General features: G+C 37.2%; 1 protein-coding gene across 1 annotated transcript in view; it reads right to left on the bottom strand.

The window, feature by feature from the left end:
* Positions 1–25143, bottom strand: part of MOXD1 (monooxygenase DBH like 1) — a 93696-nt gene that overhangs the window by 7063 nt on the left and 61490 nt on the right. The window contains exons 5-10 of the mRNA XM_016193559.2: positions 15309–15488; positions 14902–15004; positions 11863–12029; positions 10415–10606; positions 7081–7140; positions 3211–3353 (exon numbers count right to left, since the gene is read on the bottom strand). Coding sequence (XP_016049045.1) covers positions 3211–3353; positions 7081–7140; positions 10415–10606; positions 11863–12029; positions 14902–15004; positions 15309–15488 — 845 coding nt within the window. The remainder of the gene's footprint in view (positions 1–3210; positions 3354–7080; positions 7141–10414; positions 10607–11862; positions 12030–14901; positions 15005–15308; positions 15489–25143) is intronic.

Here is a 25143-nt window from a genome sequence, read left to right as displayed (position 1 = left end):
AAATGGAAAAGGGACCAGCAGACTAAAGATAAAAACTTTCAGGCAGGGAGTGGGGCTGTAGTGCAGCGGGTTAAGCGCAGGTGGCACAAAGCACAAGGACCGGCATAAGGATCCCGGTTCGAGCCCCCAGCTCCCCTTTCTTTCTCTCCTCCTATCTGTCTTCCCCTCCTCTCTCCATTTCTCTCTGTCCTATCCAATGACGACGACAACAACAATAACTAACACAATAAAACAACAAGGGCAACAAAAGGGAATAAATAAATAAAATAAATATAAAAAAACTTTCAGACAAAACAAATTTAGCATTAAATAAATTAGCAAAAGCTAAAAGTAGCAGAATATTCCCAAATACATATAAGATACTTTACAAACATTTCAAAGAGATTTGAAAAATGTTGTAGCGGTAGTATTAAAAACTCTTCCCTGGGGAGTCGGGCGGTAGCACAATGGGTTAAGCACAGGTGGCGCAAAGCTCAAGGACCGGCGTAAGGAACCGGGTTCGAGCCCCCGGCTCCCCACCTGCAGGGGTGTCGCTTCACAGGCGGTGAAGCAGGTCTGCACGTGTCTATCTTTCTCTCCCCCTCTCTGTCTTCCCCTCCTCTCTCCATTTCTCTCTCTCCTGTCCAACAACGACGACATCAATAACAACAATAACTACAATAATGAAAAATAACAAGGATGACAAAAGAGAAAGTAAATACAAACAAAAAAATTAAAAAAAAAACTCTTCCCTGGGGGAGTTGGGCGGTAGTGCAGCAGGTTAAGCGTAGGGACCAGCTCAAAGATCCTGGTTCGAACCCCCAGCTCCCCACCTACAGGGAAGTCATTTCACAGGTGGTAAAGCAGGCTTGAAGATGTCTCTTTCTCTCCCCCTCTCTGTCTTCCTCTCCTCTCTCCATTTCTCTCTTTTCTAACAACAGTGACATCAATAACAGCAATAATAACTACAACAATAAAACAACAAGAGAAACAAAAGGAAATAAATCAATATTAATAAAAAACCTCTTCCCTGAAGAGAAAAAAAAAGAAGTGATTATATATGTACTGAAAGAGTACTACGTTTAAGGAAAATCAAGCACAGATGCTCATTATTGAAACATGTCTAATCTCAAATATAAATTTTATAGGTTAATGGAAAATATTCCCATAAATGAAAAGAGATCTCTCAAGGAAAAAAAAAAGTATGACCTCCCCCTATTCAGTCAGACCCTCTCCAAATATAAATGCAGAAATTCTCAAACATAAAAGAACTGATGCTGTTAAAGACTCAGAAACCCTCATGAATAAACAACATGAGGATAAAGCCCCAGTGAGTTAAAGGATTCAGAAATGTAAATGACCTTGAGGATATTATACTAAATGAAATCGGTCAGAGGAAAAAGAAAGAGATAATATGATTTCACATATATGTTGGAGATAAAATAAATAAAGACTTTTACGTAATAAGAACCAAGTGTTGATTACCAACAGGGAAAGCCGAAAGGAGAACGGCAAATTAAGTAAGAGTAAATTATATTGTGTTGGGAGAAACCAGACATTTGATGATGAATAATGTAAAATATGCTTATGTGTAAAATTACCTAAATAGTATATCTAAAACTATATAGTATTATCTCAATAAAACTATAAAAGCCTATAAATGCAAGGACTGGGGAGATAACATAGTGGTTATACAAAAAAGACTTTCATAGTCGGGTGGTAGCACAGCAGGCTAAGCACACGTAGTGCAAAGCTCAAGTACTGGCTCAAGGATCCCGGTTTGAGCCCCCGGCTCCCCACCTGCAGGGGAGTCGCTTCACAGGTGGTGAAGCAGGTCTGCAGGTGTCTAACTTTCTCTCACCCTCTCTGTCTTCCCCTCCTCTCTCCATTTCCCTCTGTCCTATCTAACAACAATGACATCAATAACAACAATAACAACTACAACAATAAAAAGCAAGGGCAACAAAAGGGAAAATAAATAAATAAATATATATATATGAAGAAGACTAGGGAGTCAGGCAATAGCACAGCGGGTTAAGTGCACGTGGCACAAAACGCAAGGACCGGTTAGGATCCAGGTTCGAGCCCCCGGCTCTCCACCTGCAGGGAAGTCGCTTCACAGGCAGTGAAGCAGGTCTGCAGGTGTCTCTATGTCTTTCTTCCTCTCCCCCTTCTCTCTCAATTCCTCTCTGTCTCTATCCAATAATAAATTAATAAATAAATTAGTTAATTAAAAAAAGAAGACATTCATGACTTTCATGCCTGAGTGCCTGAGACATCAAAGGTCCCAGGTTCAGTTCCTGGCATCAGCTTAAACCAGGGCTTAACTGTGTGCTTTGGCAAAACAGAGAGAGAGAGAGAGAGAGAATATGAACAGCAGAGCTTGTCACTGAATCTCCTCAATTATAATATAAAGTTTACATTAAATAAGGAAATAAGGTTTCAGGGGACCAGAATTCCCCTCCGTGGTGGGGGGGGGAGCAGAGCTGCAGGTCTCTCTATCCCTTTGTAGCTCCCCTTCCCTCTCAATTTCTGACTCCAGCATCCCCCACCCTTGTCACCCCCCACCCCCAAAAAAGTTGTCAGAAGCAGTAGAGTCACTGTGCAGGCATCAAGCCCAACACATAAGCTTGAGGGAAAGTAAAATAATCCTATGCTAAGATAATTATTTTTTTCTAAATAAGTGATTCCTGGTGCTTAGACTGTACATTAAGGAATTACTTTTAGTAATTTTATATGAAATTTCTTTTGGTCAGCTGCTTTCCTTTTAGGAATCTGAGTTTTGTAACCTACAAGGTAGAAGGCACTTATGTGACCAACCCTTAATAAAATTCTTGGCACCAAGTCTCTACTGGCCTTCCCTAGTTGACAACACAATACATTTTGTCAGAATTTGATGCAGGTAGAATTAAGCATCGTCTATGTAACTCCATTGTGAAAGGTCTTTTTCTTGATTCTATCCCAAATACCTTTTCATTTTGTTTATTTCACTGTAATAAATGCCAGACATGAGTAGAATTACATAATGAATCTTTATCGTCCTAGCAACTGATGCTGGGAGTAGTCTCAGGGATCCCAGACCAAACAACCAAGAACTTTACTTGCTCTTCTCAGTTGGAAATAATCAAATATAAAAGAAATTACAGATAATGGAATGAACTCAATGTGTAAATACAGTCTATTATTCCCTGAAATATAGTATTCCTATCCTGTGACCCATTTACTACTTACGTGACTGGCCTATAGATCTCCTTAACACCTATGAACTGAAGTTGTTCCATTATATCCGGGATACTTGCACAGCGAGTAAGATTAATTCTTGGGTAATAAAGAAGATATGAAAGACACATTTCATTCCTCGTGCTTAGTCCTCCCTACAAATGGAAAAAGTGTGTATGTTCAACTAGTTTTGACTCTTCCACAAATCACCAATGTCATACAGTACCTCCCAGATATTGACGTTTTAAGACATCCTAAAGCTAAAAATAATCTACATGGCAGTTTGGTTTTCTTAGAAGGTCATAGCACACTCAAATATTGAAAAGATTATTTTCATATTTTTAAATTGTTTTTTCTGAAATAACCTAGTAATCCATTAAGTTCTGTCCATATAATGCAAACTTCTCACTACTTTGAATATTTTGTAGGCTTACAGAAGTGTTTTACTAACATGATTCTAGTCTATTTTATGAAATATTTGCCAATGTGAACTACATTTTCTATAATATTGTTACTAATATGAAATCATCAGCACCTGCATAATACAGGCAAGGGGAATTTGTAAGGATTTAATATTTTGAATCTAGATAGTAAATTTTCTATTTTAAGTAAAAAATATCAAAAGCCTGGGGTCTGGGAGGTGATGCAAAAGATAAGACTTTGACCTCTCAAGCATAAGGTCCCGAGTTCAATCCCCAGCAGCACTTGTGCCAGAGTGATGTCTGGTTCTTTCTCTCTCTCCTATCATTTCTAATGAATAAATAAATAAAATCTTAAAAAATCTATTAAGAGCTCTCAGAAGACTGAAATCTTTGAGTTGCTATAACATACTTACAATTGAAACTTATTATACATGTAAAGAAATAGGAAACTCTGATCTATACACAGGGAAAAAGTTAAACTGATCGTTAGAGGACACAGATGGCAAATGGAGCAAAGAAAGAAAGAAAGAAGACTTAACTATGGTCAAAGAGTTAAAGAAAAATACATGCAAGTAATTTAATTCAAATACAGCAAAAATGAGCAACTTATGCCTCATTATATATCATGTTTAATCTATACTTGAACAGGGAAGGACATTTAGAACTATACAAAATTGTAGCAAGTCTTGAGGTAGGGCAACCTTAAGTAAGACATACTCTCATACTAAGAGCAAGATTAAGTGAGAAACAGTCATGAGGTTGCACCCTTTGATATTTTCAGTGACTGAAGTGGAAGCACCCAGTAGAGTAACAAAATGTATACAAAATAATAATTTATAATGATCTTAGTAAAATATATCATGCAGACAAATTATATGTAAAACAAGAGAAAAATAAAGACAAGCTATCTTCAATTTCCTTCAACACCTTAACCAAAAGTGATGATTATATTAATATTTTGCTTTTCATCCTATTATTTGCTATTTCTCGTTAGGTTCAGTTTATTGTTAAATTTATTATTAAATAACATAGGGCTTAATTTAATACATTCTTGAACTTAAGCACATGGCGTATATATATTCTGTTACAAAAATTTCTCTGAAAATAGGCTATGATCATTCATGTTAGTATATGTGACTTCTGTTCATTAATTTGGTAAACTATTCTACACATACATATTATTTTGTATTTATTTGTTCTCCTGTTGATATATAGTTGAGATGCTGCCATTTTTTGTTCATATATTGTTACACATTTCCATAAATATTTTATATGTCTCTCCTGGAATATTCCTACAAGGGTAACGTCAAGATTAAAATTACATAAGATGCTACTCATATACCACATATGAATCTCCAACTTGACAAGACAATGCTATCTTTTCTCTAAGTGTTTTTTTTTGCCCTTATTGTTTTTTATTGTTGTTGTAGTTATTATTGTTGTTGTTATTGATGTCGCTAGATAGGACAGAGAGAAATGGATAGAGGAGGGGAAGACAAAGAGGGGGAGAGAAAGACAGACACCTGTAGACCAGCTTCACCGCCTGTGAAGCGACTCCCCTGCAGGTGGGGAGCCGGGGACTTGGCGCCACATGCACTTAACCTGCTGCACTACCGCCCGACTCACTGTTTTGTTTTTTTTTAACTCACATTTCCACTATAAGTCTATCTCTAAGCTGGTGTGAATAAAATACTTTATCTGATATACATCTGCATGACTGTGGTTTCAAATGGAACTGGGTATCCTTTCATCTACCTACTTTCAGGTGGATACCAGGCGTTTGAACCCTGGTCCTTAAGTGTGGTAGCATGTGCATTCAACCAGGCATGATGCTATCTGGTCCACACATAGATTTTTCATTAAAAAAAAAATGTTTCCTTTGATTCCGGCAACTTTCTCATAATCTTAGTTTGCTATTTGTCTTTTATTCACCACTGACTGACTTCAATTTTACATGTGCTTTTCTGCTCTCATTGAGGTGATCATGTGTCTTTTTCCTTCTATTCCTTAATGTCACATGACATGAATATATCATCCAACTTTAAGCAATTTTACATTCCTTAGTTATACCCAAACCAGTGCCAACACTACATCTTTATAATGTATTATTTGATTTGTCATTACTTTGTCAGAGATATTTCCATCCATTAGGCACATGTTGTTGACCTCTCTCACACTGCTCTTACCAAGCTTTAATATTATAACTATGCTAAATTCATAAAATGATTGGTTGAGGGCATCAGGTGGTAGTGCAGCAGGTTGAGCGCATGTGGTGCAAAGCTCAAGGACCGGCATAAGGATCCTGGTTCAAGCCCCTGGCTCCCCACCTGCAGGGGTGTCGCTTCACAGGCGGTGAAGCAGGTCTGCAGGTGTCTATCTTTCTCTCCCTCTCCATCTTCCCCTCCTCTCTCCATTTCTCTCTGTCCTATCTAACAACGACGACATCAATAACAACAACAATAATAACTAAACAACAATAAAAATCAAGGGAAATAAAAGGGAAAATAAATAAATTTTTTTAAATGATTGGCTGAAAGTATTCCCACAGAAATGAATAGCCTCTTTTTTTAAAATTTTTTTTGTTAATATTTTTATTTTATTTATTCCCTGTTGTTGCCCTTGTTGTTTTATTGTTGTAGTTATTATTGTTGTTGTCGTTGTTGGATAGGACAGAGAGAAATGGAGAGAGGAGGGGGAGACAGAGAGGAGGAGAGAAAGATAGACACCTGCAGACCAGCTTCACTGCCTGTGAAGCGACTCCCCGGCAGGTGGGGAGCCGGGGTTCAAACTGGGATCCTTATGCCGGTCCTTATGCTTTGCGCCACCTGTGCTTAACCCGCTGTGCTACAGCCCGACTCCCAGCCTGTTTCTTTCATGTCTGATAATACTCTCCTCTAAATCGAGTAAGACTGAAATTCTCCTTAAGTCAAAATCCATGCAGTTTATTCTTTCATTTGAAATGTTGATTTATCTAAGTCCAGGCACAAGTAGGCAATCATTTATGACAAAGGGTCTTTTGTTAACTGTATTTAGTGAGGAAAATGTTTTAAAAAATCAAAGATAAATTTTCATAAAGGAGTCAATAAAACACTGCAAATATTAGCATAGTTTTGTGAATTTGCTAGATGATGAAACTGCTATGATTTCACTTTTATGATGTTTCATGCTCAAGATGTCCAGGAATTTTGCTCCAAATAGGAAAACAGGAGTACTTTATACTTTCCCCCTGTACAAATAGGAAAATAGGAGTACTTTATACTTTCCCCCTGTACAAATAGGAAAATAGGAGTACTTTATACTTTCCCCCTGTACAAAAAGGAAAATAGGAGTACTTTATACTTTCCCTCTGTACAAATAGGAAAATAGGAGTACTTTATACTTTCCTCCCTGTACAAATCTAAGTTTTGTTTTTTTTTTTTACCCTTGTTCACAACTGAAATTTAATAGTAACTGTTCTTACCCAAGTCATCCGGGTTCTATCTTTTGTGCTGTAGCGACACTCAGTAATTAGATTATCTTCCTATGAAAAAACAAAGTAGAAGCTTTCAGATTAGAATTTTATGTATCTACTAAATTTGCAGACCACCAGTTCAATTTGCTATATAAACAAATGTACTAGTTTGACTCAGAAGATCTTTGGAGCAGACCTTTGATCTGTTAAATTCTGACATTTGCTAATATAACAAACAATAAATAAAACTGTAAGGCTAACAATAGATATATTCAGACAGGACTCCAATATACTCTAGCTGCATAATCTTAGGGAAGTATAATTTATTTATCTAAAAACAATGATCAGAAAAACTCTTATTTTGCACAGATATGAGGAAACTAAGTGACATAACTCATTTAATCTTTGCTACAAATTAAACACTTCACAAATGTAGGTCATAGCTTTATAGTTATTTATGACTACCTCTTCATATTACTTTCAATAGTATTTAAGTTATATCTCTATTTAATTATAAGAGAATTATGAGGTTAGTTGATAGTAATTTGTTGTCCCAGAATTTTCTAGTCTTTTGAAAATTGCAGCACATGTTCAAAATAATGACCTTTTATAGCCTCCTACACAGGTAATAGGACAGGGCTATTCACAATCTATAAGTAGTAAAACTTGAGCACTAGTGCCAGCTTTGCCTTTCCTTTTCTGCTAATTAGAGGATAAAGATATCAGTATATCATTGTATTTCTATTCTACTCATGGCACACCAGTTAAAGATCTCTGAAATATCACAAATGAGCTGGTTGGATAATCTTGGGACAAGATAACAGTATAAGAGAGAATTTCATCTTTAAAACAAGGGGCCTGGTGATGGTATGCCCAATATGGTAGACATGTTACCCTGCGTGAGGACCTGGGTTCAAGCTTCTGGGTCCCATCTGTAGAAAGGAAGTTTTAGATAACTCTTTTCTCTCCTTTTTTTTTTTAATTGTTGTAGTTATTATTGAAGTCGTCGTTGTTGGATATGACAGAGAGAAATAGAGATAAGAAGGGAAGAGAAAGACAGACACCTGCAGACCTGCTTCACCGCCTGTGAAGCAACTCCCCTGCAGGTGGGGAGCTGGGGGCTCGAACCAGGGTCCTTACACCTGTCCTTGTGCTTTGCGCCACCTGCACTTAACCCACTGCACTACCACCCAACTCCCTTTTCTCTCCTTCTATTTCTCTCTCTATTTCACTCTATCAAAAAAAGAAGAAAAAGAAAGAGAGGAAGGGAGGGAAGAAGTGAAGGATGGAAGGAGGGAGAGAGGGAGGGGGAGGGAGGGAGGGGGAAGGAGGGAGGGAGGAAGGAAGGAAGGAAGGAAGGAAGGAGAGGAGTGACCAATATATGAAGGGAGAGAGAGGGAGAGAGATAAAGGAGAGAGTGAAAGAGGGAATTTTGACAAGATCACAGTTTCTCAAACTTTGTCTTTCTCTCCAGGTATTTCAGGGATTTGCATATATAAAAAGATTTCTTTTGCTACCACTTCAAAAATAGTATAAGAATTGGACTTTTAAAGAATGAAATAAAGGCTGGCAGTGGTGCAGCTAGTAAAGTGCACACATTACAGTACACAAGGGCCAGAGTTCTAGCTCCTGGTCCCCACCTGCAGGGGGGGGGAACTTCATGGACGGTGAACAGTGCTGTGGGTATCTTTTATTCTGCCTTGGTCTCTTCTCTCACCCTCTTTCTCTCTGTCTTTATAATAATAAACACTTAAAAAAAGTTAAAAATTCAAAAAAATGGAATAAAGGGGTTGGGGAGATGAGCAAAAGCAATGCACCACACTTTGATGTCTGAGGTTCAGAGGTTCTAGATTCAGTCCCTGGCACCATAACATGCCAGAGCTGAGCATTGTTTTGAACTCTCACTCTCATCTTAAGACAGAAGATTCTCTTCTGTATTCTTTAACATAAATAAATATTATAACCCAAAGTTTCAAGCTGAATTATGCATAGTATAATATAGTATAGTTATACACAAGTAACCTTATTAACTGAAAAACAATCTTCACATGCACTTTTACTGAAATGAAACTTGAAAAAATATCTTATGGTATAGGAAAATGTCTGATTTTACTATTATTAGCTGCAACTCAAAGAACTGTTAACTGGAAATTCAAATAAGAAAAGCATAATGAATATGGGCTGCAGATCAAATCAATAAGGTTTACAGTCAACAATATTTATACACTTTTCCCATATTTGGGAGCTACTCTTCCCTGATCCAGCTTTTGCCCTTTTTCCTCCAGCCATGACATCATCTCTCCAGACAGTAACTCGGGTCCACCTGCATATCAGATACCAGGCTCAGGAAAAAAAAACCAAAAACTAGTATAGTCATGGGCCCTTTGGAATATAACTAAAATAGGCCTACTAGCTATCTACAAAATGGACACCCCCAATCCTTCATCTGCAATATTCTAGCCTTTAGGTTCATGATTAGTCAACAGTTTGTTTGGCTTTATATGTTAACTCTTTCTTCAGTCACCAGATTCGAAGATGCTACCATGATGCCAACCTGATTTCCCTGGGCAGATAACCCCATCAATGTGTCCTGGAGCCCTACTTCCCCAGAGCCCCGCCCCACTAGGGAAAAGGAGAGACAGACTGGGAGTAAGGATCGACCCGCCAACGCCTATATTCAGCGGGGAAGCAATTACACCTTCTGTACCTCATAATGACGCTGGGATAAAGAATAGGAAAGCTATCAGGAGAGGGGATGAGATACAGAGTTCTGGTGGTGGGAACTGTGTGGAGTTGTACCCCTCGTATCCTATGATTTTTGTCACTGTTTCCTTTTTATAAATAATTTTTTTTAATCTAAAAAAAAAAGAAAGAAAAAGAAGAAGAATGGCTGGGCAGTGGCACACATATTACAATGTGCACAGAACTGGGTTCAAGCCTCCAGTTCCCATCTGCAGAGGGTTAGCTTCATGAATGGTGACATGGTGCTATAGTTGTCTCTCTTTTTCTCTCCTTTTCTATCTCTCCTTTTCCTCTCCATTTCTATCTGTCTTAGTCTAGTAAATTAACCAATGAATGTTTTTTTAAAAAATAATGTTTAGTGCCAAAAATCCAAGCTTTTATTATCTTTTTAATTTAATATATTGTCAATTGCCTTTAGGAATAGTAAGAAAAATGAGTTTTAATTTTGGAAGGCAGATCAAACACATTCTATGAGGGTTGGGCAACGCTCGTGCTGGGTGGCTTTGGAAAGATGACTACGATGAACAATAAGCTTCACAGAAAATGTGCTACATCTTGGGGATTTTGTCATATTTACTGAAAATGAACAAAATATCCATACTGGTAAGATTGTTTGTTCTTCCTTTAGATATTGAAACTCCTGAAAGTTGAAGTCGAAATCATCATCATAAGCAAGTAATCTCATTTCCTTTCCTTTGCGAAAATGACGCAGTCGGATGCCTCTGCCAGCCAGGTGAGCATGAAGAAGCACAGCAAACACGTAGATTCCACTGGGTTTTTCAGCTTCCAGAGCCTACGGGGACACGAAGGTAGATTCAATTAGGCTCAACAAATACATGTTCAGACAGTTCATGTCAAACACAGACTTGGAGGGAAAACTGAAAAGGGGGGGGATCTAAAGCAAATTCAAATGAATGCTTGAGCTGCCAAATATTTTGAAATTTTAATTTTTTACTTTATAACAGTGTTAACCTTTGTGAAGCATCACTTTCCTGAAGAATGTAAGGAAACTAATGCTTATTGAGAATCCACTACTTTGGCTCTAAATGTTATCTTTCTTTTAAGAATTAGAGAGACAACCAAAGCTATAAAACTAGAAAATAGCATCATGGTAATTCAATCATAACCTGAATAAATCAGATGGACACAATGTTAGACACTTCATAGTTGATGAACTATGCTGCCCACAAACATAATATCATAAGGGATATTATCAGTGTTGAAAAACATTCATGCAAAAAAAAAATTAGAGCTTGAGAGGTTCTCTGGTAGAACACTTGCCCTACATGTATAAAACAGACCTTTGATTGATCCCAGGCACCACATAAAAGCATCAAAGTCTAACACACAGAACTCTGTGGATAGTGAAATAGTACTTCTTTTTTTCGTCTTCCTCTTTTTCCCTCCTCTTTTCACTTCTCTACTTCTCTCTTTTCCTCTTCTCTTTCCCTATCTCACTCTATCTATAAAATGAAATAAAATAAAATAAAAATGTGCTTCAAGGACATAGCTTAGCAGCAGAGGACATCAGTGAGACACACAGTTCAATTCCCAGCACCGTACTAGACAAATTATAAATGACATAAAGATCATTATTAAGTACTTGGATATAGTTTACCCTTCACCAATATATATTTTATACCACTCTTGCTTTTTTTAAATTAAAGAATAGAAGGTAATTATAAGGCAGAGAAAAGGGGAAAGATAAAACTAGATACAAGGAAAATATAGATAAAAAGAAAAATAGAAAAAAGACTTCACAAACAAAAGTAGAAACTGCAAAACTTGGTTACAATAATGAAGAAGAAGAAGAAAAAAAGGCAAGAGTACTAAGTAAAACACCTTGGAAGTTAGTGCCATACTCAAAATTCTACTTCTGCGTCCCATATCATTTGAAAAAGAAAACTTTACTCAAATTATAAATAAGGGTATCTACAGCATGACTACTAGAAAAGGGCTAATAAAAAAGTCCTGAGATTTTTCACAGCATAGTTTTCTGAAAGCACTGATGACTGTCAATAGCAATTCATAGGCTTTGATGCAGCATACCTCTTTTAAGCATTCCAGAGTGCAGTGACCCTCAGACAGGAACTCAGGCATCCCTGGAGGGATGGTATGAAAGAGGCTTACCCAAAGGCCAGCCTCAATCACTCCTGCATCATATTTCCTTATCTCTGTTGTATGAAATAGCCTCAGTCCAGAATTATCTATTAAACCTAGAATAAGCATATAATTAAAAGAAAATCTGAGTCCTTAAAAATATCTCCACATTCAGTTGAAAAGGGTTAATTTTCTTTAAAATCTCAGAAAGGATAGGGTAAGAAGATGAGCAAAGATTCATGGAAGGCAACACTGAGCTTCACAAACAGGAATTAGAAGACTAGACCCAAACTATCTACAACCATTTAGGGCCCACTCAGAATACTGAGATAAGTATTCAAGTTGTCTAAGTGATAGATTCTACAATCATCTAACATAAAGGTAGAATGAAAACTATAATTTATTGGAAAATATAATAACTCAACAAAAGTTTTATATTGTTTTGAGGTCACTTTCCATTTAACATTTGTGTGGAAAAGCTTCATGGTGTATAAAAAATTTGCTGATGGAGCATACTAATGTATGTAAATGTTGACTGTCTTTATGCTTATCTTTAATATATTTAGCCAGGGCTTCACTGGGGCTTCATATTTGTGCAATTTAACCACTTCTAGAAGACTTTGCCTCTCCTCTCCTCTCCTCTCCTCTCCTCTCTTCTTCTCTCTTTTTCTTTTCTCTTCTCTCAGTGGATGAAATAAAGAGAAAGGAAAGCTACCAAAGCACAGATCCAGTTATTGTGAAGTTTGCCCTTTTGCATGGAGCTCCCCCATGGTGTCCCAGAGATTGAATGCCAGTTTTTAGGGCATGTTCTATTAGGTGAACTAACTCCTTAGAGCTTCATATATTTATGTATGTGCCTGTGTGTGTGTATATATATATATAATATATATACATAAATATGTATATGTTGTTTTATATGTATAGTTTATAACCTATATGCAGTCTGTCGTATTTCTTCGAAAATGTTGTCCTTATATTTTCTTACTTTTAGTATAATTTCTTTTAATCTTTCAATAGGTATTCATTCATTAATAATCACTAAAAATCTACTATGTGAACAGATTGTATGAAAAAATAGGAAAGACAAACCCCTTGATGTTTGACATAGTTGTCCTATGGGAAGTATTAATGCCAAAAACTGTCTTTACTCACTCATGTCATGTTATAAAGTTAACTTACTTCCTTTTTCAATGGTGACTTACTTACTTGTGACTTCCAAATGACCCTTTTGGTATGTATATAGTTTGTATATTAATCAATGGCATTATTTTATTATTCTTTTTCCTGATATGCTATAACGTTCATGTAGATTGAGAATATGTCTGTTTTTCATTTACACTGAAGAACAGACTGAGGAATAGGAAGACAGAATAATGGTTCTGCAAAAGATATTCATGTTTGAGGCTCTGAAATCCCGGGTTCAATCTCCAATGTTCAGAACTCTCTCTCTGTCTTTCTCATTAAAATAAAAAAGTAATAAAACAAAAAGCACAGACTCAACACAGAGTTGTTCCTCCTTTTATACTGAATTTCAGGAATTACTGTGAAATATCAAGTTGTTTTTGTTGATGATTCCATATTAAACTACTTTTCTGATTTTGAAACATTACAGCTTACATAAGTAAATTCAGAAATCATATGTAAATGTTTATGTCTTCACTGCAATATCATATTTAATATTGTCACTGCATAAATATTACTTAAGCACAATGACTGCCTATCACACAACAAAACACTCAATATTTCTTTTTTTAATTAAAAAAATTTTTTTTTGATATTTATTTATTCCCTTTTGTTGCCCTGGTTGTTTTATTGTTGTAGTTATTACTGTTGTTGTTATTGATGTCATCCTTGTTGGATAGGACAGAGAGAAATGGAGAGAGGAGGGGAAGACAGAGAGGGGGAGAGAAAGATGGACACCTGCAGACCTGCTTCACCACCTGTGAAGCGACTCCCCTGCAGGTGGGGAGCTGGGGGCTTGAACCGGGATCCTTGAGCCGGTTCTTGCACTTTGTGCCACGTGAGCTTAACCTGCTGCACTACCGCCTGACTCCCCCCTTCTTCTTCTTCTTCTTCCTCTTCCTCTTCCTCTTCCTCTTCCTCTTCCTCTTCCTCTTCCTCTTCCTCTTCCTCTTCCTCTTCCTCTTCTTCTTCTTCTTCTTCTTCTTCTTCTTCTTCTTCTTCTTCTTCTAGTGTTTGCCCTTCTTCCATAGCCAGTCAACAGCATCAGGTTGCGCCTGATGTAAAGTTTCGAGACCTCCTTTGAATCTGGAGAGGTGGCAGTCGTTGACTATGTGAGTCATAGTCTGTCTGGAGCCGCAGGGCAGTTCAGGTGATCCGACTCCCTAATACTCAATATTTCTATTTGAGGACTGTGAGTTTTTGACACGTGTAATTAGAAAAATGTCTTTCAGGGGCTGGGTTGAATGTACATGTTACAATGTGCTAGGACTCAGTTTTGAGCCCCCGGTCCTCACCTGCAGGGGAAAAGCTTTGCAAGTGATGAAGCAGGGCTGCAGGTGTCTCTCTGCCTCTATCCCTCTCTATCTCACCCTTCCCTCTCGATTTATGGCTGTCTCTATCCAATAAGTAAAGATAATTATAAAGGAAATTTAAAAATCTAAAAATCAAGTATTTCATAAACACTATACATCTGGAGCTAATTCACATCCCAAAGTGAAAAAGTCTACTACCTCTGCTTCCGAACAAGTTGTATGTGAATGTATGTTTATTTTAACATAGTGACCATTTCTGCTTATTTGCACTTTTTGCCACTAGTTAAGAAACTATTACTCCAGTACAATATTTAAGTACAGACTCTTTCAACCTAAAAAAACATTAAAATCTGAATGATAAACACCAATCATTTCCTTTCTTTTTAAACACCAATAATTTCTTTGTAACATTGGATCTTGTTTCAGTTATGTTATGATAGAGGGCACAAAACTTTTAAAAGTCATAAACAGAATATATGAAGAGTAAACTCACCTTCCTGACTTGTCGGATTGTCATAATGCACTTCCAGGAGAACATAACGAGGATCTAGTAGTGTGCCAAGAGATAACCCAACATGAGGTGGGTAGGAAAAACCCTAGAAGAGGAAAATTGCATTCACCAGCTTCTTATAGCAGTCCTCAAGTTCTCTCAATCAAAACGCAACATGCTCAAAGACATCTCAACACTCTGAGCCTCCATTTACTTATAACTAAGGAAAGAATGAATTACTTCTTACAGAAAAAAAAAGGGGGGGAAACACACATACAGAACTTTGTACTATATGTATTCTTAGTGCTATAAATGTATTGTACTATATGTATTCTTAGTGCTATAAATGTATTGAAAAATCAGGATCAATTAATTGTGAAATTTATAATCTCAGTAATAATTGGACTCACCTCTCCACCAATGGCCCAGGCAAAGATAACAGTCTCACAGGTAAGGAACGCATCAGGCATATTAGGGTGGTAGCATTCATGGCCGTAGTCTAGGACACTATCATTAAAGCTGCTGCTGCACTGATAGAGCAGGATGTGATGAACCAGACTCTCATGGCCCCTCTGTATCACGGGTTCAACCTAAACGAGTACAAATGAAGTAAGTGAAACCAATAATATTACTCTGCAAAAAGCAAAACAGTAGCATAAATGGCAACTGGATTTTTCAAATAGTCTCAACTATACAAAAAGTCCATGATTTAAGTATAAGTGGTCTGTCTTTCAGAAAATGCTGACCATAGTGATGATGGTAACAACAATGGAAACAACAAAGATGAGACAACCACTTACTCTCAGAATACTAGGTCTTTATTAGACTGCGCTTATGTAATTTTGGTTTCCCTAACCATCCTGGAGAGAATACATTTCAAAACTTATTTTGCTCTCATTCAGGCTTTATAGTGCACTTATTACTTTTCCATCTAGATTTAAAAAATCAAAAATCAGGACTATTGCCACAATCTCCTTCTGTCTCCTTCCCTCTCTTATAACACAATATCTACCCATCAGTATCAGAGATGGTAATGTATGTCTCATTCTCACACACACACACACACACACACACACACGCATACATACACACACACACATACGACATATATTATGTATAGGGCATACTAATTAAAATCAATACTAACTAAAATTTTTCTGTTAGAAAAAAATTACTACTGGAGACATGGTCTTGTGACACTGCTCAGCTTAACCTTCTGTACATGTAACAAATCAAGGTACATTCCTAAAATCCCAGACTTTTTGTATCAACAGTTATGCTTTGTCCTAACAACTCTGATGCAGAAAATGAATTATGAAATCCTTGATTATTCTTTGCATTAGATCTTTGCATGCATGAAAGATAGTATTCCTGTTGAAATACTTTCCAAGGAAAATATGCAGAAGTCATATTTAAGCTCATATAAATCCTTTCACCACTTGTGATGTGACCACCCCTGCCACAGGTGGGGAGCCAGTGGCTCAAACCACGATCCTTGTGCCGGTCCCTGTGCTTTGTAATATGTGCACTTAACCCCATACACCACCGTCTGACCACCCCCTCAGAGTTTTATGTCTTTACATTTACATACAGGCTATGATTTTTTTCAGCATTTATTTGAGACACAAAATGACTACAAATATACACACTTCCCTCCACATGATTTTCGCTAGGTGATTTTTATAAATAAAAATTCATGAAAAAATAATTTGTTATTTTGCTTTTAATTGGGGAGGTAAAGAAAGGGGGGTATTTCCTTCCTAAATTATTTATGTAGATGAAGTCCAATGTAAAGAAAACAGGATGTTATTAGTGCTCTTATGAACAGTTTTGCTATATTATCTTTCTAAGTCCATCCACTTAAGATGCTACTTGTTAAAACATGAGTGGAAGATACTTTTCCATAAATAGCTTACAATCCAATTAATTAAAATTAAAACAAAAGGAGAGGTGATAAGTAGAATCTGTAATGAGCAGGAAATTTTGTAAATCCCCACCATTTTCTTCCTGCTCATTCTTGTTTTTGGCATGTTACTTTACACACCCACCCAAGGCACAGGTCCTTATCCACTGATAAACCATTGCTGAGAAAGGTTAACCAAAGGGCAACTGACTCATAAAATGATGTGGCCTTTGAGAATAAAGTCAAAACAAGCAATGTAGATAAACAATTGTTAAAATGCTGTTGACATGCACTTACATGGGTCAGTGTCCAGCACATCTCTTTCTTTTTAAAAATTTCTTTGTTATCTTTATTTATTTTTTAGATAGAGAAGGCCAAAAATTGAGAGGAGGGGGGGAGACAGAGAGGGAGAGAGACAAACTGACACCTGCAGCATTACTTCACCATTTGCAAAGCTTTCCTCCTGCTGGTGTGGACTGGGGGCTTGAATCTGGGTCATTGCTCATTGTAACATTTGCACTCAACCAGGTACACCACCCCTGGCTCCCACACCTCTCTTTTGCTTTGTGTATTTATCCTCACTCCTGAAAGGAGAAGTGCTCTTTTGGCAGAAGGATATATCCAACTTACAAGAAGCAACCAAACTGAACAAGAGAATGGTATGATTGTTCCCTAAGAAACTCACTCTGGAAAAGGTCAAAGTTCAAAGCAAAGTCTGACTGAATGAGTGATATGGTGTCAAAGCTTAAATGCAGCTGGCAGATAAAGCAAAGGAAGTAACAGTGATGTGAGTTAGAGATGAAGAAATAGAAAGAAGGAAAAAGAACTGAGAAAAAGGAGACTTCTGAGATATAATTATCCCATTCTTCAATCTTGAACTTCATGGGTACTACTACCATTTCCATGCATGAACATCTCACAATCATAACTGAATAGTTAAAAGGAATGATATGGGGGAGAGGGATAGATAGCACAGTGGTTATGCAAGGAGACTCTCATGCCTGAGGCTCCAAAGTCTCAGGCTCAATCCTCCCCCCATCCTTCCGCCCACCATCATAAGCCCGAACTAAGTAGGGCTCTGGAGACATATATATATATATATTTAAAGAAATGTCCAATATCATTCATAATTGGAGAAATAAATATTAAAAACACAATGAGACATCACCACACATTTTTCAAAGACTTTAAAAAAGAAGTGATATCAGTATCTTAGGCTTTTCATGCTATGGAAAAAAACTTACCACCATCCAGAAACTGGAGGATATAGTCCAATATGCAGTAAGTAGAATAAAGTTTGGTGTGGTACACAGAGGCTTAAACTACATGACAAGACTTGGTGATATTTGAATTTGAATACTCAACAGACTTGAATTTTTTGATGAATTTCTTTTTTAATATTTTATTTATTTATTTGGGTAGAGACAGAGAGAAATTAATCAGGGAGAGAGAGATAGAGAAGGAGAGAGAGAGAGAGAAATGCCTGCAGTATTGCTTCACCACTCATAAAACTTCCCCACCCTGCCCCGCCCCTCCATTTAGTCAGGTGGAGACTAGGGAGTTGAGCCCAGGTCCTTGTGCTCTGTAATGTGTGCATGCAACTAGGTACACCACTAACTAGCCAATCATTCTGGCTTATATTTAGTCAACTTTTCCTCTTGTTAAATGACGCAGTTCATTTCTTTATATTTTCTTTTTTTTAATTTATTTATTTATTCCCTTTTGTTGCCCTTACTGTTTTATTGCTGTATTATTGTTGTTATTGATGTCGTTGTTGTTAGATAGGACAGAGAGAAATGGAGAGAGAAGGGGAAGACAGAGGGGGAGAGAAAGACACCTGCAGATCTGCTTCACAGCCTGTGAAGGGACTCCCCTGCAGGTGGGGAGCTGGGGCTCGAACTGGGATCCTTACGCTGGTCCTTCTGCTTTGCACCACGTGCACTTAACCAACTGAGCTACCGCCCGACTCCCGGTTTCTATTTTTTGTTAGGAATTTCAATGCATAAAATAAAATTTCTTTTACACTTTCAACATATTTATCATTTTGAATTGGACCTGGTTAAATTAATAACAAAGTTACTTCAGCAAAGCACTTTGGGTAAAAATACATATGTATAAATATTTTTTCAGTTAACTGAAAATTTCAGTAAACTAGGGGTAACTAGCCAGTTTATGAAAATTTAGATTAAGGAGAAACAATGTAAATCAGAGTTCAGGAGACTGAGCTGACTTCTTGTCACAGACTGAGTGACATGATTGTGAGCAAATAACGTAACACTGACTATTTCCATCAGACTCTAAGGTTTGATGATACATATATATATATATATATATATATATATATATATATATATATATACACACATATATATATACATATATATATATACACACATATATATACATATATATATATATATGTAATTCATGACCTTAGGTAATAAGATTAGCACACATTTTAATGATAAGGAGAAAGCTCTGGTATAATAAATCAGATGAGACCTTTACTAAACTGGATTAGGAGCCTTTCTCCATAATTACGTTACTCACATCTATGTATCAAAATACCATATGGGAAAGTGTCAATGCTATACCAACATAACCTCATGCCCCCTTTTCTCTGTCTATATACCTGATTTTTTAACGTTGCTTTTATTTTATTGGACAGACAGAGAGAAATACAAAGAGAAATGGGACATAGAAAGAGAGACACCTTCAGGACTACTTTCGTGCTCATGAAACTTTCCCCTGTAAGTACAGGCCTCTATGGGTGGCTTAAACCTGCGTCCATGCACATGGTAACACATGCAATCACCAAGGTGTGCCATGGCCCAGCCCCTTGAAAATGAATATTCTGGACTACGTATTTCAGGAGTTTGAGACATGGACTCCTATTTCTGTTCCTTGTTGCCTAACTTATCCCCCTCCCCACTGCTTTCTTATAGTAAATAAATGATAATGAAGCATAAGTAATAACTTGATAATAAAATTGCTGATACATGTAAAGGAACTGACACCTTGTGTGTATTCAAAGGATAACTTAAACGGCACTACTATAAAATAGATTATGCGGGTTTTTTTGCAGAGCAGAGGACCTCACAATGTGATTTCACTTCTCCTATACTGCATTTTTTTTTTCAGCCTAGATAGAGAAAACACACAGTGAGAGGGACAGACAACACAGCCATACACCTTTCATCTGGTGGTGTCCCTTAAAACTGAATCAAAATACATGGCATGGAATGAAACTTACCAGGTAAGCTACCTCTCCAACCTCTGGATTCTGAGTTTTTAAATACATATTCAATATTGCATCCACATGTGTAACAAGTAAATCTATATTTTAACATTATTTAAAATATTAGTATTTAAAAATCTAATTATAAGGCTTGTGTGTTATTAAGGAAGAACATTGCAATGGTCAAATATTCTGTTGTGTGCCATGTTGATTTACTTAGGATTTTATTCTCATATTTGTATTTTTTGGAAAGATTTTTTTTTAATTTTATTTATTTATTTTCCCGTTTGTTGCCCTTGTTGTTTTTTATTGTTGTAGTTATTATTGTTGTTATTGATGTCGTCATTGTTAGATAGGACAGAAAGAAATGAAAGAGGAGGGGAAGACAGAGAGGGGAAGAGAAAGATAAGACACCTGACGACCTGCTTCACCACCTGTGAAGGGACTCCCCTGCAGGTGGGGAGCCAGGGGGCTGGAACCGGGATCCTTATACTGGTCCTTCCGCTTCATGCCACATGCGCTTAACCCACTGTACTACCCCTCAACTCCCCATATTTATATTTTTTATATGTGTAAATACTAAGCTGGATTTTTCCCTACAGAGATCTTTGTCTGGATATGACCTGTCTCTTCTCCATATGAAATTTAGATACACTGGCACCTGGTATGTGTGTATGTAAGTTATACAAACTTATCTTGCAAATTTTCTTTAAAAATTTCCTCTCAAAAAATCTCCCTTCATTCTCCTTGCTTACCTTCCTTCCTACTTTCTTTCCATCCTTTCTTCCTTCCTGCAGTAATCTAATCAACCAAAAAAAAAGTCCACCTATGATATGCTCTATACTAGGTTCTAAGGGAAGAAATAAAGATACATTAAACATGAGCCAAACAAATATGCAGTTAATATCTGGAACAGTAGAGAAGCTAAGACTAGAAATAGATCATTTTGACCTGTCTTCCAATGTCAGCTTTTCCCAAAGGACCTTTTTTTAAATTTTTAATTATAAAAATTGGAAATATTGACAAAACTATAAGGATAAGAGGGGTACATTTCCACACAATTCCACCACCAGAACTCCGTATCTCATCCCCTCCCCTGATTGTTTTCCTATTCTTTAACCCTCTGGAAGTATGGACCCAGGGTCATTATGGGGTGCAGAAGGTGGAAGGTCTGGCTTCTGTAATTGCTTCTTCACTGAACATGGACATTGGCAGGTCAATCCATACTCCCAGCCTGTCTCTCTCTTTCTCTAGTTGGGCCCGCTTCTAGGGAGTCGGGGCTCCAAGATACATTGGTGGGGTCGTCTGCCCAGAGGACCTTTTCTATCAGGATGGTGAAACTTTTGTTACATAGTTTGGCTAAGACTGATTCAACTTCCCCGGAGTGGCCTAAATCCATTGATACATTCTTTTCCCTAAAATGAACTTAATTTAGTCAGACTATAGGAAATGCCAGAAACTTTCACATGGAGGTCACGAGAAGAGTTGTCCTCTCCCATTCTCTGGATAGGAAAGAGAAAGTTCTACTTCACTGATCTGAGCTGTATTTTTGCCATGGGGAAAAGCCATATAACAGCAAAAATAGCACAATGTTAAGACAGCAGGAACCTCACATCTCCACTATAGAGCCCCTACTTCCCCCAGTCCTGGAACCCTTGGACAGGGCCCACTTTCCCGTATGCGTCTCCCAATCCAAACCAAATAATATTGCATCCGCCGATCACAACCTAACCAACGCAACGATTGCCACCTCAACATGCTTCACCTCAGACTGCGTCCAGAGACTTCACATGTGGAATGACAACCCTTCGGCTTCATTACTCGGGTGAGACCTTTCCTTTTATAGTACACTCTAATTTCATCTCAGGTAGTTCACTTTCTAACAAAGTCCCATAACCTAGATATACACCAGTTTCTGTGAGAGAGAGCTTATGCTCACACGTATCCATAAACTACTGCAAAATATATACCGGAAAGCAGAAGTACATTAGAGTTTGCAGTGAGTACCTCCCTAACACTTCCTCTCCACTATTCCAAGCTTGGGATCCATGATTGCTCAACAAATTGTTTGGCTTCCTATGTTAACTCTCTTTTCAATCACCAGGTTCCAGATGCCACCAGGATGCTGGCCAGGCTTCCCTGGATTGAAGACCCCACCAATGTGTCCTGGAGCTCAGCTTCCCCAGAGGCACACCCTACTAGGGAAAGAGAGAGGCAGACTGGGAGTATGGACCGACCAGTCAACGCCCATGTTCAGCGGGGAAGCAATTACAGAAGCCAGACCTTCTACCTTCTGCAACCCTCAATGACCCTGGGTCCATGCTCCCAGAGGGCTAGAGAATGGGAAAGCTATCATGGGAGGGGGTGGGTTATGGAGATTGGGTGGTGGGAATTGTGTGGAGTTGTACCCCTCCTACCTTATGTTTTTGTTCATTAATCCTTTCTTAAATAAAAAATTTTAAAAAATAGCACAATGTTAGCGACAAAGTTTAAAAGGAAGCTACAGCTCTTAAAATATCATAAACCTCTTGACTGAGATGTTTACCCGAAATAAACCCAAGGAATGCTTAATTTAAATCAAATAGGTTTTAAATCGTCATTACTAACCAATGACTGTTTTATTCTACGGTCACCCTTTGTTTCTTTGTCTTTGTTAAAATGAAAACTGATGTAACTACTCAAATCTAGATTATGTTAAGAATTTTGCTAATTTAAATTTCTGAATAAAAATAAAATTTCCCAAATATTTAATAGTTGAGTTCACATTGAAAACCTTTTTCCATGAGAACATTGAATGTATTTTTATATTTTTAACTATATTTGTTTATTGGATAGAGACAGTCAGAAACCCGAAGGGAAGGGGAGATAGAGAGGAAGAGGACAGAGAGATACCTGCAGCACTGTTTTCAACACCCATAAAGCTTTTCCTCCTGCAGGTGAGAACTGGGGACTCAAACCCAGTTCCTTGTATATTTTAACATGTGCACTGAAACAGGTGCACCGCCACCCAGCCCGTCTATTTTCACTTTTAAAGATTTATTTATGGGGGGGGGGAGAGAGATGGAAGAAGGAGGAGGCAGAGGTGGACGAGGAGGTGGCAGAGGAGGACGAGGAGGAGGGGGAGGATGGAACCAGAGCCTCATTCTGGCAAATGCAATGCCAGGGATTAAATTCAGGACCTCCAAATAATTTATTCATTGCAACAGCTCCCAAGCTGCAATACTGAATATATTTAGAATATGCCAAAGCAATATGATTTATCCTATTTCATAACTGCTTTTGTCAAAATATTTAAGTTACTTTCCAGATATGGCAATCATCCTAGCCTTCACCTCTTATCTAGTCTACATAAATCATACCAATGCCATTAAGTTATCTTCTTGGATGTTTAAGACCATGCCTTCTAGACAATATTCTAATTGTAGTCATATATCTTTCCAAATTAGTCCTTTCTACCTTGTTAATCAGGTCAACAATACTCAATGATTCCATTGCATATATGCTCGAGTACAAACTTAACCTGACATTCATGGTTTTCTGTCATTCATTGTGTGCTGCTTGTGTGATTCCAAGTCACAAAATTCTATGCATGGGTTCTTGTCCTCCATAAGCTCACTCACTATTTCCTCCTTTTATTCTACTGTGCTCATCAAAATTCTACTGGATCATGAAAGAACAAGTATTATTTTCTTTTCTTTTTGCTTATTTATTTGCTTATTCCCTTTTGTTGCCCTTGTTGTTTTATTGTTGTAGTTATTCTTCTTGTTGTTGTTGGATAGGACAGAGAGAAATGGAGAGAAGAGGGGAAGACAGAGAGGGGGAGAGAAAGACAGACACCTGCAGACCTGCTTCACTGCTTGTGAAGGGACTTCCCTGCAGGTGGGGAGCCGGGGGCTCGAACCGGGATCCTTATGCCGGTTCTTGTACTTTGTGCCACGTGTGTTTAACCCACTGTGCTACCTACTGCCCAACTCCCACAAGTATTATTTTCTCTGGATTTCTCCTTTACTTATTTTGGCCCCATTTTTGCTGTTTCTCTTAACTTCGTTCAGGAGACAATACTAGGTGATAGTTTGAGTCAAAGATTTGATTTACAAACCAAAGTCTGCTATTTACTAGCCAAGTGACCTAAAGTAAATTACTTAACCTTACTGAAACTTGGCTTTTTAATTTAAAGGTTAGTAATACAAATGAACCTTTCAAGGTATCTTATTTTATTTTACTTTATTTTATTTTAATGAGAGAGATACAGAGAGAAAGACACAAAAATACCAGAGCACTACTCAACTCTGATTTATGGCAGTGCTGGGCATCGGTGCCTCAAGCATGAAAGTCTTTTGCATAACCGTTATGTTGTTTCCACATCCCACAAGTCTGCCATTAATTCACTAAAGAGTAAAAGAGAAAAATGTATTTGACATTTTATACTTTGTAGCAAGCAGAAGATCTACATTTACTTCTATATAACTTAGTACATTTATCATTTTTAATGCAATTACTTCATACATGATTTTTAAACTTTATTTGAGGTAGTAACTTATTGCTTTACCACTTGCTGACAACTTATAAAAGGGAGATGTTTTCAAATATTTTATTATTGTGTATTCTGTAATTTTAAAAAACACATACATACACACACATATATACATATACGTATGCATATGCATATACATATACATATACATACACATATATACATATACGTATGCATATACATATACATATACATACACACATATATATACATATACGTATGCATATACATATACACACATATACATATACGTATGCATATACATATACATACACACACATATATATACGTATGCATATACATATACATATACATACACACACATATATACATATACGTATGCATATACATATACATATACAATAACAAGGCCAGATTCTATTGTTTGACATGCTATTGCTTACGTCTTTAGAAACATGAACAATTTTTAAGAAATAAATTATGAGGTTACTTTTCTTTCAAATTATGGCAGTTTATGGACTCAAACTTGAATTCAGTTTATATCAAGTGATATCATTTTGCTGTTTTATAGTGTAGAGAAATAGTTCAAAGAGGGCCAGGCTGTGGCAC

The sequence above is a fragment of the Erinaceus europaeus genome, chromosome 4 (genome assembly GCF_950295315.1).
Source record: "Erinaceus europaeus chromosome 4, mEriEur2.1, whole genome shotgun sequence".
Taxonomy (NCBI): Eukaryota; Metazoa; Chordata; class Mammalia; order Eulipotyphla; family Erinaceidae; genus Erinaceus; species Erinaceus europaeus.
Note: the sequence above shows the minus strand (reverse complement) of the source record. Positions and strands in the feature narration are given on the sequence as shown.